Source organism: Physella acuta, unplaced genomic scaffold, assembly GCF_028476545.2.
Source record: "Physella acuta isolate Inbredline_101_S28 unplaced genomic scaffold, ASM2847654v3 ptg000217l, whole genome shotgun sequence".
NCBI lineage: Eukaryota > Metazoa > Mollusca > Gastropoda > Physidae > Physella > Physella acuta.
In genome coordinates, this window is record NW_026731736.1 from 150,977 (window position 1) to 166,444 (window position 15,468).

At 40.4% G+C, this 15,468-nt stretch overlaps 1 protein-coding gene across 1 annotated transcript in view; it reads left to right on the top strand.

Annotated features, from left to right (window-relative positions):
- The window catches only part of LOC131937657 (thrombospondin type-1 domain-containing protein 7A), a 222,134-nt gene that overhangs the window by 105,360 nt on the left and 101,306 nt on the right, over positions 1-15,468 (top strand). The window contains exons 6-15 of the mRNA XM_059295249.1: positions 90-255; positions 738-841; positions 1,140-1,246; positions 5,786-5,971; positions 6,507-6,706; positions 8,626-8,839; positions 9,824-10,037; positions 10,756-10,880; positions 12,070-12,279; positions 13,732-13,935. Coding sequence (XP_059151232.1) covers positions 90-255; positions 738-841; positions 1,140-1,246; positions 5,786-5,971; positions 6,507-6,706; positions 8,626-8,839; positions 9,824-10,037; positions 10,756-10,880; positions 12,070-12,279; positions 13,732-13,935 — 1,730 coding nt within the window. The remainder of the gene's footprint in view (positions 1-89; positions 256-737; positions 842-1,139; positions 1,247-5,785; positions 5,972-6,506; positions 6,707-8,625; positions 8,840-9,823; positions 10,038-10,755; positions 10,881-12,069; positions 12,280-13,731; positions 13,936-15,468) is intronic.

Genomic DNA, 15,468 nt, shown 5'->3' on the forward strand with positions numbered 1-15,468 from the left:
TGTAATCACCCCCCCCCCCCCGAATACTCACTACCCTTCCATCAACCATCCCACGTGACCATTGACCATCTGTTTCCCCCTGTGAGCAGGATGTGCGCAGACAAGCTGCCCAACACCGTCCTGACGACACACCGCACGTGCATCAAGCCGCAGGACTGCCTGGTGTCCGAGTGGTCATCTCTCAGGCCGTTCAACAGCTCGTGCGTGGGTCCTGATGGCATCCTCGTCCCTGGCTTCATGATCAGGACCAGGCAGGTGAGTCACACGTCATCTATGACTTTTAAACAAAGGGGTCACACGTGGTGTAAGAGATTAAAGCAAGTAAGTTAGACGTGACCTATAGATCTTTAGCAAGTAAATCAGACGTGATCTATGACTTATAAGAAGCCGTCAAATAATGTATGGTGTGCAAGCAATAATTCAAACATGAATATCATACAGAATGACCCCCCCCCTCTTTCCTCTGAACCCAAATGTATAACTTCATAAAAACCACTAATGAAAAGATACGATGATTTATTTTTATCCGCTAATATCTTTCATTGGAAACATAAGGTGTATTATATACCGACTGCAACTTAATTCTATACATTTATTTTATTTTGGTGTGATCTACTTTCTTGTTTTTATGTGACCTACTTTCTTGTTTTAATGGTGCCTACTTTCTTGTTTTAGTGTGACCTACTTTCTTGTTTTAGTGTGACCTACTTTCTTGTTTTACTGTGACCTACTTTCAGGTAATACAACTTCCGCTTGGAGATGGCGCGCCTTGTCCGAGTCAGCTGGTCGACTACATCCGGCTCAACAAGGACGAGGTCAAAGTTCCAAGGTCATGCATAACGTAGGTCATCTATTATTTTCTGTAAACATTCTACTAATCCAGTATGTTGCATTTTACGGTAAATTATTCCATAGGTTCTGTAGACATTTTACTGAGCGAATATCTCTCATATTACGGTAAACCATTCTATAAATATGTACTATCCAAACACTCAGAGTTTCTTTCAACATTGACAAATAGCCGATTGATTAAAACGCCGAGTGACAAAAAAGGCCGACACCACATCTACCAACATATAACAATCTCGTTGTTATAATTAATTAATTAATTAGATTAATTAATTTGTGCTGGTTTGTAGATCCAAGTGGACGGCCATGACGTGGGGTCAATGTGTCCCGGTGCCGGGGTACAACAACTGTGGGACGGGCATACAGATCCGCACTGTGATTTGTATGGAGTTAGATGGTGAGTACACACGGGTGCGTTGTTTGTGTATTGATATGTACACAGTGATGTGTTATTTGTGTATAGTCAGTACACAAAGGTGTGCTATTTGTGTAGAGATGTGTAGAGATGTGTACACAGTGGTGTGTTATTTGTGTAGAGTTAAGTACACAGCGGTGTGTTGTTTGTGTAGAGATGTGTACACACTTATAAGTTATTTGTGTAGAGATGTGGAATGTATACACACTGGTGTGTTATTTGTGTAGAGATGTGGGATGAGCACACATGCCGTGATTTTATGACGGTGCTATATATTTGGATAGGCGGTGTAAATACATTGGGCTTTGTGTGAGGAAATGCGGGAAGGAGAAGGGAAGTGATAGGGGGTGGGGTTGTATTTGTGGGAATGGGGGGGTGGCTAATAAAGCTTATAAATGTATTCGGGTAAGGGAAGGATAGTTTGGGGGGAGATATATTTGAGAACACTGGTACATAGGGTGAGGGAATATGTAATAGGGCAATGTTGTAATGGTCCAATGCCGAATATTTAATCAGAGCGGTAATGTATGTTGTAAATTACATAGTGGGCTTATTGTGGTATATATATATACTAGCCGTCCCGGCCAGGCCCTGCTCTGGCTTCCGTGAAAAACCTTTCTGTTAAAGACCATTACCTGTGTGTTTAGTAATCATCATAAACCCGGCATTGCCCACCCAAACCACAACCAACCAAAACAACAAAACGCAAACATAACGCTAACACAATTACAAATACAAACGAAAAAAAAACCTAACAACAAACCCAACCACAACCACAAACACCAATACAAACACAAAGAAAAAAACAAACAAAAAAGCAAACGAAAACAAAAACCTAACAACAAACCCAACCACAAACACCAATACCAACAAAAAAAAAAAAAAAAAAAAAACGAAAAAGCAAACGAAAACAAACCAAATCCAAACGCAAAACCAACCAAAAACACAAATACAAACCCAAACAAAAAAACACAAACAAAAACGAAAAAAGAAAGAACAAAAACGAACCAAATCAAAACGCAACCACTAACGCAAACCCACCTAAACACAAAGAAAACACTAACGCGAACATAAACGCCCGGGGCGGAATCACCTGTTTTAGCTTAATGAACGACTATAGTACCCCAACTTATTCATAGTCTTTTGCACTCACTTAAACGAACGCGCCTGTTTCAATTTGATGAACAATTTTAATACTCCAAGCTTATCCGTAAAATACCTACAACATTTGCACTTGATCAATCCCCGCTAATTATGTAATTATTTTTTTTTCCCAACACCAAAACAAAGTAATTAAAAAGTAAATTATTTTCGACTAATGCAATGGTTTTATAAAGGGAAGTAATTTTGTTTTCCTAATTTATCAAAGGGAAGTAAGTGCTATAGGACTAAATAAAGACATAATTAGAATTTTTGTAAAAGATGATATTTTTTTTAAACTTGTGTTTAAATGAACATGCCGACAATTATTACTGTAATTTGAAAAATGAAAATGATTTCCCAACACTTTCAACAGTAATTTTTTAGCTCATAAATTTAGACAAATGCGCACGATAATTTTCTAACACTTAAATTCATACACTTCCAACGACATACAAATGCATTACATACAGATCTGAGCTTTATATATTATACTAGCCGTCCCGGCCAGGCCCTGCTCTGGCTTCTGTGAAAAACCTTCCTGTTAAAGACCATTACCTGTGTGTTTAGTAATCATCATAAACCCGGCATTGCCCACCCAAACCACAACCAACCAAAACCAAAACAACAAAACGCAAACATAACGCTAACACAATTACAAATACAAACGAAAACAAAAACCTAACAACAAACCCAACCACAACCACAAACACCAATACAAACACAAAGAAAAAACAAACAAAAAAGCAAACGAAAACAAAAACCTAACAACAAACCCAACCACAAACACCAATACCAACAAAAAAAAAAAACAACAACGAAAAAGCAAACGAAAACAAACCAAATTCAAACGCAAAACCAACCAAAAACACAAATACAAACCCAAAAAAAAAAACACAAACAAAAACGAAAAAGAAAGAACAAAAACGAACCAAATCAAAACGCAACCACTAACGCAAACCCACCTAAACACAAAGAAAACACTAACGCGAACATAAACGCCCGGGGCGGAATCACCTGTTTTAGCTTAATGAACGACTATAGTACCCCAACTTATTCATAGTCTTTTGCACTCACTTAAACGAACGCGCCTGTTTCAATTTGATGAACAATTTTAATACTCCAAGCTTATCCGTAAAATACCTACAACATTTGCACTTGATCAATCCCCGCTAATTATGTAATTATTTTTTTTCCCAACACCAAAACAAAGTAATTAAAAAGTAAATTATTTTCACGGAATGCAATGGGTTTATAAAGGGAAGTAATTGTGTTTTTCCTAATTTATCAAAGGGAAGTAAGTGCTATAGGACTAAATAAAGACATAATTAGAATTTTTGTAAAAGATGATATTTTTTTTAAAACTTGTGTTTAATGAACATGCCGACAATTATTACTGTAATTTGAAAAATGAAAATTATTTCCCAACACTTTCAATAGTAATTTTTTAGCTCATAAATTTAGACAAATGCGCACGATAATTTTCTAACACTTAAATTCGTACAATTCCAACGATATACAAATGCATTACATACAGAACTGAGCTTTATATATTAGATATATATACTAGCCGTCCCGGCCAGGCCCTGCTCTGGCTTCTGTGAAAAACCTTTCTGTTAAAGACCATTACCTGTGTGTTTAGTAATCATCATAAACCCGGCATTGCAAACCCAAACCAAAACCAAAACAACAAAACGCAAACATAACGCTAACACAATTACAAATACAAACGAAAACAAAAACCTAACAACTAACCCAACCACAACCACAAACACCAATACGAACACAAAGAAAAAAACAAACGAAAAAGCAAACGAAAACAAACCAAATCCAAATGCAAAACCAACCACAAACCCAAAGAAAAAAACACAAACGAAAAAACAAACGAAAACAAACCAAATACAAACGCAAAACTAACCACAAACACAAATACAAACACAAACGCAAAAAAGATAAAACACAAACGAAAACGAAAAAAAGAAAGAACAAAAACGAACCAAATCAAAACGCAACCACTAACGCAAACCCAACCTAAACACAAAGAAAACACTAACGCGAACATAAACGCACAGTGCTCAGAGTCTAGCCCGGGGCGGAATCGCCTGTTTCAGCTTAATAAACGACTATAGTACCCCAACTTATTCATAGTCTTTTGCACTCACTTTAATGAACGTAGGCGCGAAACCGAACACGGGAGGCCCGGGACCCCAAATAGCACCCTGTCTGGGCGCCAGAGGACGCACCATGACGTCACCGCCTGATTGAACTTAGTAAACGACTATAGTACATAACTTATTCATAGTCTTTTGAACTCACGCGAACGTATATACCATAGCGTACACCAGAAGGCCCGGGGCGCCAAATAGCACCCTGTCGGGGTGCCGGAGGACGCCCGGATTTGATTCACTTAAAGACTATAGTAACCTTTCTTACCCATAGTCTATCGCACTGTTAAAAACAAAACTATGCAGCATAGCGCTCACATGATAGCCCAGGGTGCCAAATCGAACCGTGCAAGGGCGCCGGCGGACGCGCCTGTTTCAATTTAGTGAACAAAAATGATAATACTCCAAGCTTATCCGTAAATGGAAAGAAATAAACATATAGGATTTGTAGGACCTGGCTTATTAAATGTTATTGATTTAAAAAAAAAATAATAATTATTGAACAGTATGTTCAGTGTATAGAATAAATAAAAGGCAGTGTTAAAAATACCTAACGACATTGCACTTAATCAATCCCCGCTAATTATGTAATTATTTTTTTTTTCTTAACACCAAAAACAAAGTAATAAAATGTAAATTCTTTCTTCTTAAGAATTTTTTTTATTAAAGGGAAGTAACTGTGCAGTCAATACTTTTCCGACACAATTTTAGAAATTTTATAAACGTCGATACACTTTTTAAAAATTTTATGTCGCGTTCATAATTGAAAATTATTCTTCTAAGTAAATAGAGTGAAAATTGTTTTTAAAGACTTTCAATGGTAATTTTTTGACTCGTAAATTTAGACTATGAGCACGATAAAAAATCTAACACTTAAATCCATAGAACTGTCAACGACAAACTTATTTGCCACACGTTACAGAACTGAGCTTTATATATTATATATATATATATATATATATATATATATATATATATATATATATATATATATATATATATATATATATATATATATATATATATATATATATATATATATATATATATATATATGTATAAATACATGGTAAATTTTGGGCCGTAATTGTCGTCATTGAGGTTCAGTTGGGTGTGGCGATATGTATTTGATGAAAGGTGTTGGGTTCCACATATGTTGCCTAAGCTTACATCACGTGACATTGTTCATACCTATTTGTTTACATATCGGTGACAGCCGACAAACAAGAGCGGCCGGTGGACGAGTCCAGGTGCACTGAACCGAAGCCGGCCGTGTCACAGACATGCGCAATGGAGTGCAACTGGGACTGCAGCGTGTCGCAGTGGTCAGAGTGGAGCACGTGCATAGACCAGCAGTGTGAGCGGCCAGCCATCCGCAGGAAACGGACGGAAACCGCCTATGGTGAGTGAGTGTGAGCTCGTATATGTGTCACGTGATTGCGTCCATCCAGCTCTGCAGGTTACTTTACTCACCTAGGTCAAGTTGTTAGCTGGTTGTCAGTGGCGTAGCCAGGAATTGGTCATGGGAAGGGTTCAAATATTTTTTCCAATGTATTAAGTCATGTATATATATATATATATATATATATATATATATATATATATATATATATATATATATATATATATATATATATATATATATATATATATATATATACATATACCCCTCTTGCCTACGCCAATGGTGGTTGTACATAGTGCTAACCACGCCTTCCTTTTCATACGCCAATGTGATCAAGAAAACAAAATGACATCTACTTCATGTGCTTTACGAACTCTTAGGTCCAAAATGTATCTTCATTTAATGAACTGAGTGTTATCCTCACAAAATGAACATCGACAGATGACAATGTTAAACACTGACAATATCTTAGTGTTATCTTCACAAAACGAACATTGACAGCTGACAATGGTATCCACTGACAATGTCACAGGTCAAAAGTTCCGTACACGTGAGGTACTGACGCTCCCCGGGACGTTGGGTAAGCTCTGCCCCCACCTGAGTGAGACCCGGACGTGCATCCCGGGGCCGTGCTACATGTGGAACATCACCCTAGACGTGTGCCAGCCCAACCAGGGGTCGTGTGGCAACGGCTCGCAGATCAAGAGGGCTGAGTGTGTGGATAAGGACGGGGTGAGTACAGGTGGTAGGTGTAAAGGACGGGGTGAGTAACACGTGATCTATGTAATTTAAACAAAAGTGTTGGACGTGATCTATGTCATTTAAACAAAAGTGTCGGGCGTGATCTATGTCATTTAAACAAAGGTGTCGGGCGTGATCTATGACATTTAAACAAACGTGTTGGGCGTGATCTCTGTCATTTAAACAAAGGTGTCGGGGGTGATCTATGACATTTACACGTTATCTAAGAGATCACCCCCTCCTGTAGTACCACCTACTACCACGAGTACAGGTGGTCTGTGATACTAAAGGAGTGAGTACAGGTGGTAGGTGAAAAGGACGGGGTGAGTACATGTCATCTTTGCTTCTAAAATGCTGTCATGCTGCTCAACCATAAGGAGAGCCTAATACTGTGGTGGGGGGGGGGGGGGGGGGGGGGGGGTTCTACTTACGGGTCTACGACAAATTCCCGAAAGACACTTGCCCGAATGCCGTTTGCCCGAAGGCCGATTTCCCGAATGGACACTTGCCCGAATGCGACAAATGCCCGAATGGACACTTGCCCGAATGCGACAAACGCCCGAATGGACACTTGTCCGAATGCGACAAATGCCCGAATGGACACTTTCCCGAATGCGACAAATGCCCGAATGGACACTTGCCCGAATGCGACAAATGCCCGAATGGACACTTGCCCGAATGCGACAAATGCCCGAATGCCACTTGCCCGAAGGCCGTTTGCTCGAAAAATGTTAACATTATATTTTACCAAATAATCATTCGTAATCAATTTAAATTTGAAATGTTGATACACAAAACGTATCTTCGCAAAAAGAATGTAAAAAATAATATTATATATTACCACGCAGACATTTTAAATTAATTAGTATTTGCTATATAAAAAGTGTAGAAACATACTTTGTCTTCCATCTATAAAACAAGACAAAATATCATTTTCGTTTATCACAAGTTTTAAAAATGAGTTTTGCTTTCTTTATTAACTAATCGCTTCAACACTTTGTCTAAACAAGGTGCATTAAATGAAGATCAAACTTATTTGACTATCTTTAGTTTTTAAATTCGCCGCCTAGACCGCGCCTAGTTCTATTGTGAAATGATCACCACACAAGTGTAGCATAATAAGATAAACAAACAAACGCGCCTCTGTTCAATGTTGCGAGACGCCGCGCCGGCTACACCATGTCATAAGCGCTGTATAACCACCGCAACACGTCGGCTAAACAAGGTGTTCAAAACTGACATCAAAATAGTGTCAGGACATCACCTTACATTTATTAAAGAAAAAAAAAAATTTTTACAGCCATTTCTCAATTACGGAAAAAAAAATAAAAGCTAAATTTTAAAATTATAAAAAAAATTTTTTTTATGCTAGAATTGTGTTTATTATCAAAATTTTAAACTTAAATTGATAAAGAATCTCTATTTGATAAAATTATTTATTATCTAATATTAACATTTTTCGGGCAAACGGCCTTCGGGCAAGTGACATTCGGGCATTCGTCGCATTCGGGCAAGTGTCCATTCGGGCATTTGTCGCATTCGGGCAAGTGTCCATTCAGGCCTTTGTCGCATTCGGGCAAGTGTCCATTCGGGAAATCGGCCTTCGGGAAAACGGCATTCGGGCAAGTGTCTTTCGGGAAAACGTCCGGCTTCCCTACTTACAAAGAGATGTTTTACTGTTGCGGCTAACCACACTATGCCGAGGTCACAGAAACAGGCAAACTCTTCTTCACTTGTCCCATTGACCATCAGCCTGGAAAGGAACTTATTTACCCTATAATTTAGCCCACGGATTACCCGTATGTAAAATGAACACTTTAATCTAATGTAAGTACATTTCAATCATATTTGAATGTTGTTTATTTCAAGATTAAATCTACAACATGTGTTGATATATTTTGTTCTACCAGATGAAAACTCGAGAACGACTGTGTCATGAGTACCTCAGGCCTGAACCCACCTGGGCGGGCTGCTACGTCCCCTGCCCGGGGGATTGCGTGCTGTCTGAGTGGACCCAGTGGTCAGCCTGCCCCAACCCCTGCACAGTGGAGACGAGCTACGGGATGGTCAGGAGGGGGGAGAGGAGGCGGAGACAGAGGCTGGTGTTGACACATAAGGGCACAGGTGAGAGGTCTTGGGGTGGGGTTCATGAGAGGGGGTTGGGTTCATGAGGGGGTGGGCCGTGATGGGGAGATGTGGTAGTGGGGTGACACGTGATAATAGAGTGACACGTGATATATTGTGAGATATGTGATGACTTGAGACCTGATGGTGACACGTGATGGTGACAGGTGGTGAGGTGAGACTTGAAGGTGACACGAGATGCGATGAGACTTTGATACGTGGTGAGGTGAGACTTGAAGGTGACACGAGATGCGATGAGACTTTGATACGTGGTGAGGTGAGACTTGAAGGTGACACGAGATGCGATGAGACTTTGATACGTGGTGAGGTGAGACTTCACACATTACGAGGTGAAACATGTTGTGGGTATGTATAAATGGTTAATGGCTCGAAAGAAGGACACATAAGACATTAGTGTATAGCTTGACAAGCTACACTGAGTTATTGTTTGACGGGTAAAGTGGGACAGGTGAAACTGGATTATGCTAATACAGTGGCGTAGCGAGGTCGGGTGTCACCCGGTGCGGCACTTAATGGTGTCACCCCCCCCCCCTCCCCAGAAGCGTAGCGACTCTTCCCGGGGACAAACTTTCAATTTTCGATTTGCAACCCCCCCCCCCTCTCAAACTTTCGATTTGCAACCTCCCCCTCTCAAACTTTCGATTTGCACCCCCCCCCCCCTCAATTTTTTTTTGCCATGGTGTCACCCGGTGCGATCCGCACCCCCCCCCCGCCCCTCGCTACGCCTCTGTGCTAATACAGGTTGTTATCACGTAATGTGTAACATGTAAGAACTTTGCAATTGTGACAAGTCTAAATGACGTAATATTATTTAACTCCCAATAGCTGTCAATTTTCCAAACAGTTAGACTTCTCTTTCTTAGCAACTCCATGGCTTCACGTTATAGCAAAAATGCAAAGCTGATCAAATTTTTTACGGTAATAAAGAAAATCATAACCTTAACTTGGAACTGATTGTTCCAGACCGAGGCAGCAACCTCTGTTTCCGGGACGTTGACCTAGAGCAGACCGAAGAGTGCCCTGTCGTGTCTGACTGTAACACGTACAAGTGGGAGGTGTCCCCGTGGGGCGAGTGTGAACTCAGGCCGGAGAACGTCCACACGGGGTGCGGCTCGGGCATGCAGACGAGAAAGGTGGAGTGTCAGACGTTGAGCTCACTACCGGCAGACGACAGCAAGTGAGTACATTTAAATCGTAGAACTATTCATTGAGTCAACTTTTTTAGTTCTTTTTTTGAGCCCGAGCTAAAGTTTAATTTTAATTTGGTCATATGCTTTTTTTATTAATATAGAAATAGCAACCTTAATTTAAAATCAAAATTTGTATTGATATGTCAAGAAGATGAAATGTATAGAAAAGATAAGCGATGTTCTAAGTAGAGATAATTATTCATACAGCGATTCATACAATATTAATATTTATATTAATATTATCTTAATGTAACCCTGAATATAGGCAGAGGAAGTAGTGTTTATCTAACTAAAAAAAGAAGCACATTTAAGATTGTTCGAGCAAGTGGCGTATCTAGGTGGGGAGGTACCAGGGGCTGCCACCCCTTCGAGTCACGTAGTCGTCTTTACAATCGATAGAACTGTGATCAGCTTATCGCCCACTCATTGAAGCCACATATCAAATCATCATATGACATCGATAATTAGCATAAAAATGTTTTCATCACCCAGTACCCCCACCCCCACCCATCTATTTTTAAAAAAGCTTAAATCTAGAGTAAATAGATAAACATGTATGCAATATACCAAAAATAACCGCATCGTATGTTGTCGAAAAAGTTTTAACCCTCCCCTTATGTGTTACATCAAAAACGACCACTTAAAATGACGACATTATTGACAAGCGTCAACCCATCCTTCATAAGCCGCCATTTTTTCTTACAGGTGTATGAGACGAGTTCGCCCCGTCAATTCCCAGGTGTGTTTTACCGTCTGCCCAAGTAACTGTCGTCTGACCAACTGGTCCGAGTGGTCGGACTGTGGTGGGGTCAAGTGTCTTCCAGCCCAAGGTGAGTCTCACGGTCTCACCTGTATGTCTTATGGTGTCACCTGTATGTCTTATGGTGTCACCTGTATGTCTTATGGTGTCACCTGTATGTCTTATGGTGTCACCTGTATGTCTTATGGTGTCACCTGTATGTCTTATGGTGTCACCTGTATGTCTTATGGTGTCAACTGTATGTCTTATGGTGTCACCTGTATGTCTTATGGTGTCACCTGTATGTCTCATGGTGTCACCTGTATGTCTTATGGTGTCACCTGTATGTCTTATGGTGTCACCTGTATGTCTTATGGTGTCACCTGTATGTCTTATGGTGTCACCTGTATGTCTTATGGTGTCACCTGTATGTCTTATGGTGTCACCTGTATGTCTTATGGTGTCACCTGTATGTCTTATGGTGTCACCTGTATGTCTTATGGTGTCACCGCTAATTCTCACCTGTATGTCTTATGGTGTCACCTGTATGTCTCACGGTCTCACCTGTATGTCTTCTTGTGTCACCGCTAATTCTCCCCTGTATGTCTTATGGTGTTAGGTCTAATTCTCACCTGTATGTCTTATGGTGTCACCTGTATGTCTCACGGTCTCACCTGTATGTCTTATGGTGTCACCTGTATGTCTTATGGTGTCACCTCTAATTCTCACCTGTATGTCTTATTGTGTCACCACTAATTCTCACCTGTAGGTCTTATGTTGTCACCTAATTCTCACAGTCTCACCTGTATGTCATGGCTGCTCCTCTAATTCTCCAATGCCATATGTGATTTGTTAAAAAATAGTTATCTGCGTCACTTAGATATATGTCGACATGCAATCAAAATATCAGCCGACCGCGAGAGCCCCTTTTATTATTGTATAAAGTTTTTTTAAAAATTCAATTTCCTCTCTAATTAGATTAAAAAAGATATTATTGCATTGTCATTGAAGAAGAATACATGTTGTTAGTTTGAACGAAATCGCTGCATTAGAAGTGGGTCAAAATTAAGTTACAAAATTTGCCACAAACCACAAACGAACAAACAGACATTGTGAACTAAGTAAAAGCTTGTAAAAATAAGTATCAACTATTTTAAAAAATCTGATTTTCGTCGAATTTTACTGAAATAGAACTGACTACCGTGAAGTACATCTTTATCTAAACATATATTATTTTTAACGAACGTATCACCCCTTTCCCCCACCCCCGTTTGTCGCAGCCCTCCAGCTCTACCCAAAGAGACAGAGGCGGCGCTACATCGCGACCTACCCCCAGAACGGGGGGATCGAGTGCCCCCAAGACCTGAGGGACGAGGACGTCTGCTACTTCCTGCCCGTCTGTGAGACCTACTTCTGGGAGCCCTCGGAGTGGAGCGAGTGTGTGCTGCCCCCCGTCTCCCCTCCCTGTGGTCAGGGGCTGCGTGCCCGTGGTGAGTCCTTTACATCCTCATTTACATCCTCATTTACATATTCATTTAAATCCTTATTTACATCCTCATTTACATATTCATTTACATCCTCATTTACATATTCATTTAAATCCTCATTTACATCCTCAATTACGTCCTCATTTACAATCTTATTTACATCCTAATTTACATCCTCATTTACATTGTAATTTACATCATAATTTACATCATAATTTACATCATCATTTACATTCTCATTTACATCCTCATTTCAACCTCATTTACAACCAACTGTATTTACAACTTTATTTACAATCTTATTTACAACCTCATTTACTACCTCATTTACATCCTCATTTAGATTCTCATTTACTACCTCATTTACAACCTCATTTACATCCTCAATTACATCCTCATGCACAAACTTATTTACAGCCTCATTCATAACGGTATTTACAACCTTATTTACAACCTTATGTACATTCCCATTTACAAACGTATTCATAAACTTATTTACATCCTCATTCGCAATGGTAATTACAACCTCTATTGCATGTTCATTTAAGTACGTATTGACATCCTTATTCTTAAACTTATTTACAATCTTATTTACATCCTCATTCACAAAACTATTTACAACATGTTTTACAACTTCGTTGACAATCGTATTTACATCCTCCCGCATATGCTCATTATATCGTTATTTACAACCTAGTTAACAATTTCTTTAGAATTTTAGTACCAGTTACGACCATCAACTACATTTTTACAATACCATACACACTTATGGTTCCCCCCCCCCTCCGACACGCCCCCTCACCACCCTACAAAGTTTTTTCTAGAATACCAGTCACACACACCTTACCTTACCACACACCCCCTTTCCACCCCTCCTCCCCCCACACACATATATACAAACACATTTTTTTTCTTAATCTTTGAAATGTTTTTAAATTTTGTTTGATGCCTCAGTGTTTTGTTGAAACAACAATTTTTGATTTCTAGCCTAAGGGAAATAACATCAGTTTACAGTAAAACTTTTCATTTATGCAGTCTTCTCCCTTTAAGTGAATACCTAATATTTCTTTGGATTTTTTTCAATTTCTTGAAATATATTTATTGAAATCTTCGTTAAAAAAATTAATACGAGAAAGATTTGTACTAAAAGTTAGAACAAAGTAGAGTATATTCATTTCAGGTGTTTATAAAATGTATTGTAATATATTTAATAGCCAAATTCTTTGGTACACGTTTATAATGTTTATATATTGTTTGTATATATAGATTCGCTAATGATGATTTTTTATAATAGTGTTTTAACCATTTTTAAGTATGATAATAATGTTAAGGTTTCTCCTGTTAATGTTTAAAAAAATTGTTACAAATGATATTCAAATTTATCACGATTCTATTGAAAACGACAAAAATGAAAAAAAAATCTCATTCTCTCTGGGGTTTGATCCCGCACCACAGACATGACGTGCAAGCACACCAACAGCCAGGAGACGAAGCAGGCGAACAACAGCGTGTGTATGGAGCAGCTGGGGTCGATGCCGCCCCTGACAGAGGTCTGCTACAGGCCGTGTGACACGGAGTGTCTGCTGTCGCAGTGGTCGGAGTGGACGGAGTGTGGGCCCAATTGTCTGACCAGCCGCTTCCGGTTCAGGACTATTCTTGGTCAGTATATTATATATCATATATCATATTCTATCATATTCTATCATATTCTATCATATTCTATCATGTTATACCATATTATATCACGTTATATCATATTATATCATATTATATTTTATAGAATATCATATCATATGCTATCATATTCTATCGTGTTATATCAGATTGTAATATATATCATATTTTATTTTATTATATTACATCATATTATATTATCATCTTATATTATAGCATATTATATCGTCTTATATCATATAATATCATATTTTATCATATTTTATCATATTAAATCGTATTATATCATAATATATCATATTATACCGAGAAAATTACCGGTGAACGACAAAAGTAGAGGGAGCTTTCTGTGGCGGTCCATTGTGTCTTGGGCACAAAAAGGAAAAGATGAAAACAGTGTTATAATAATTAAAATAGAAGGGTCTTGGGTGACACTAAACTGAGAATTCATTTTTTTTTGGGCGAGTGGGGTGACCCCTTCACTTACCCCACCCGTTGACGCCCTCACTTACCCCACCAGGTGACACCCTCACTTACCCCACCAGGTGACACCCTCACTTACCCCACCAGGTGACACCCTCACTTACACCACAAGGTGACACCCTCACTTACCCCACCAGGTGACGCCCTCACTTACCCCACCAGGTGACGCCCTCACTTACCCCACCAGGTGACGCCCTCACTTACCCCACAGGTGACACCCTCACTTACCCCACCCGTTGACGCCCTCACTTACCCCACCAGGTGACACCCTCACTTACCCCACCAGGTGACGCCCTCACTTACCCCACCCGTTGACGCCCTCACTTACCCCACCAGGTGACGCCCTCACTTACCCCACCCGTTGACGCCCTCACTTACCCCACCAGGTGACGCCCTCACTTACCCCACCCGTTGACGCCCTCACTTACCCCACCAGGTGACACCCTCACTTACCCCACCCGTTGACGCCCTCACTTACCCCACCAGGTGACACCCTCACTTACCCCACCCGTTGACGCCCTCACTTACCCCACCAGGTGACGCCCTCACTTACCCCACCAGGTGACACCCTCACTTACCCCACCAGGTGACGCCCTCACTTACCCCACCAAGTGACACCCTCACTTACCCCACCAGATGACACCCTCACTTACCCCACCAGGTGACACCCTCACTTACCCCACCCGTTGACGCCCTCACTTACCCCACCAGGTGACACCCTCACTTACCCCACCAGGTGACGCCCTCACTTACCCCACCAGATGACACCCTCACTTACCCCACCAGGTGACACCCTCACTTACCCCACCAGGTGACGCCCTCACTTACCCCACCAAGTGACACCCTCACTTACCCCACCAGATGACACCCTCACTTACCCCACCAGGTGACACCCTCACTTACCCCACCAGGTGACGCCCTCACTTACCCCACCAGGTGACACCCTCACTTACCCCACCAGGTGACGCCCTCACTTACCCCACCAGGTGACGCCCTCACTTACCCCACCAGGTGACACCCTCACTTAACTCACCA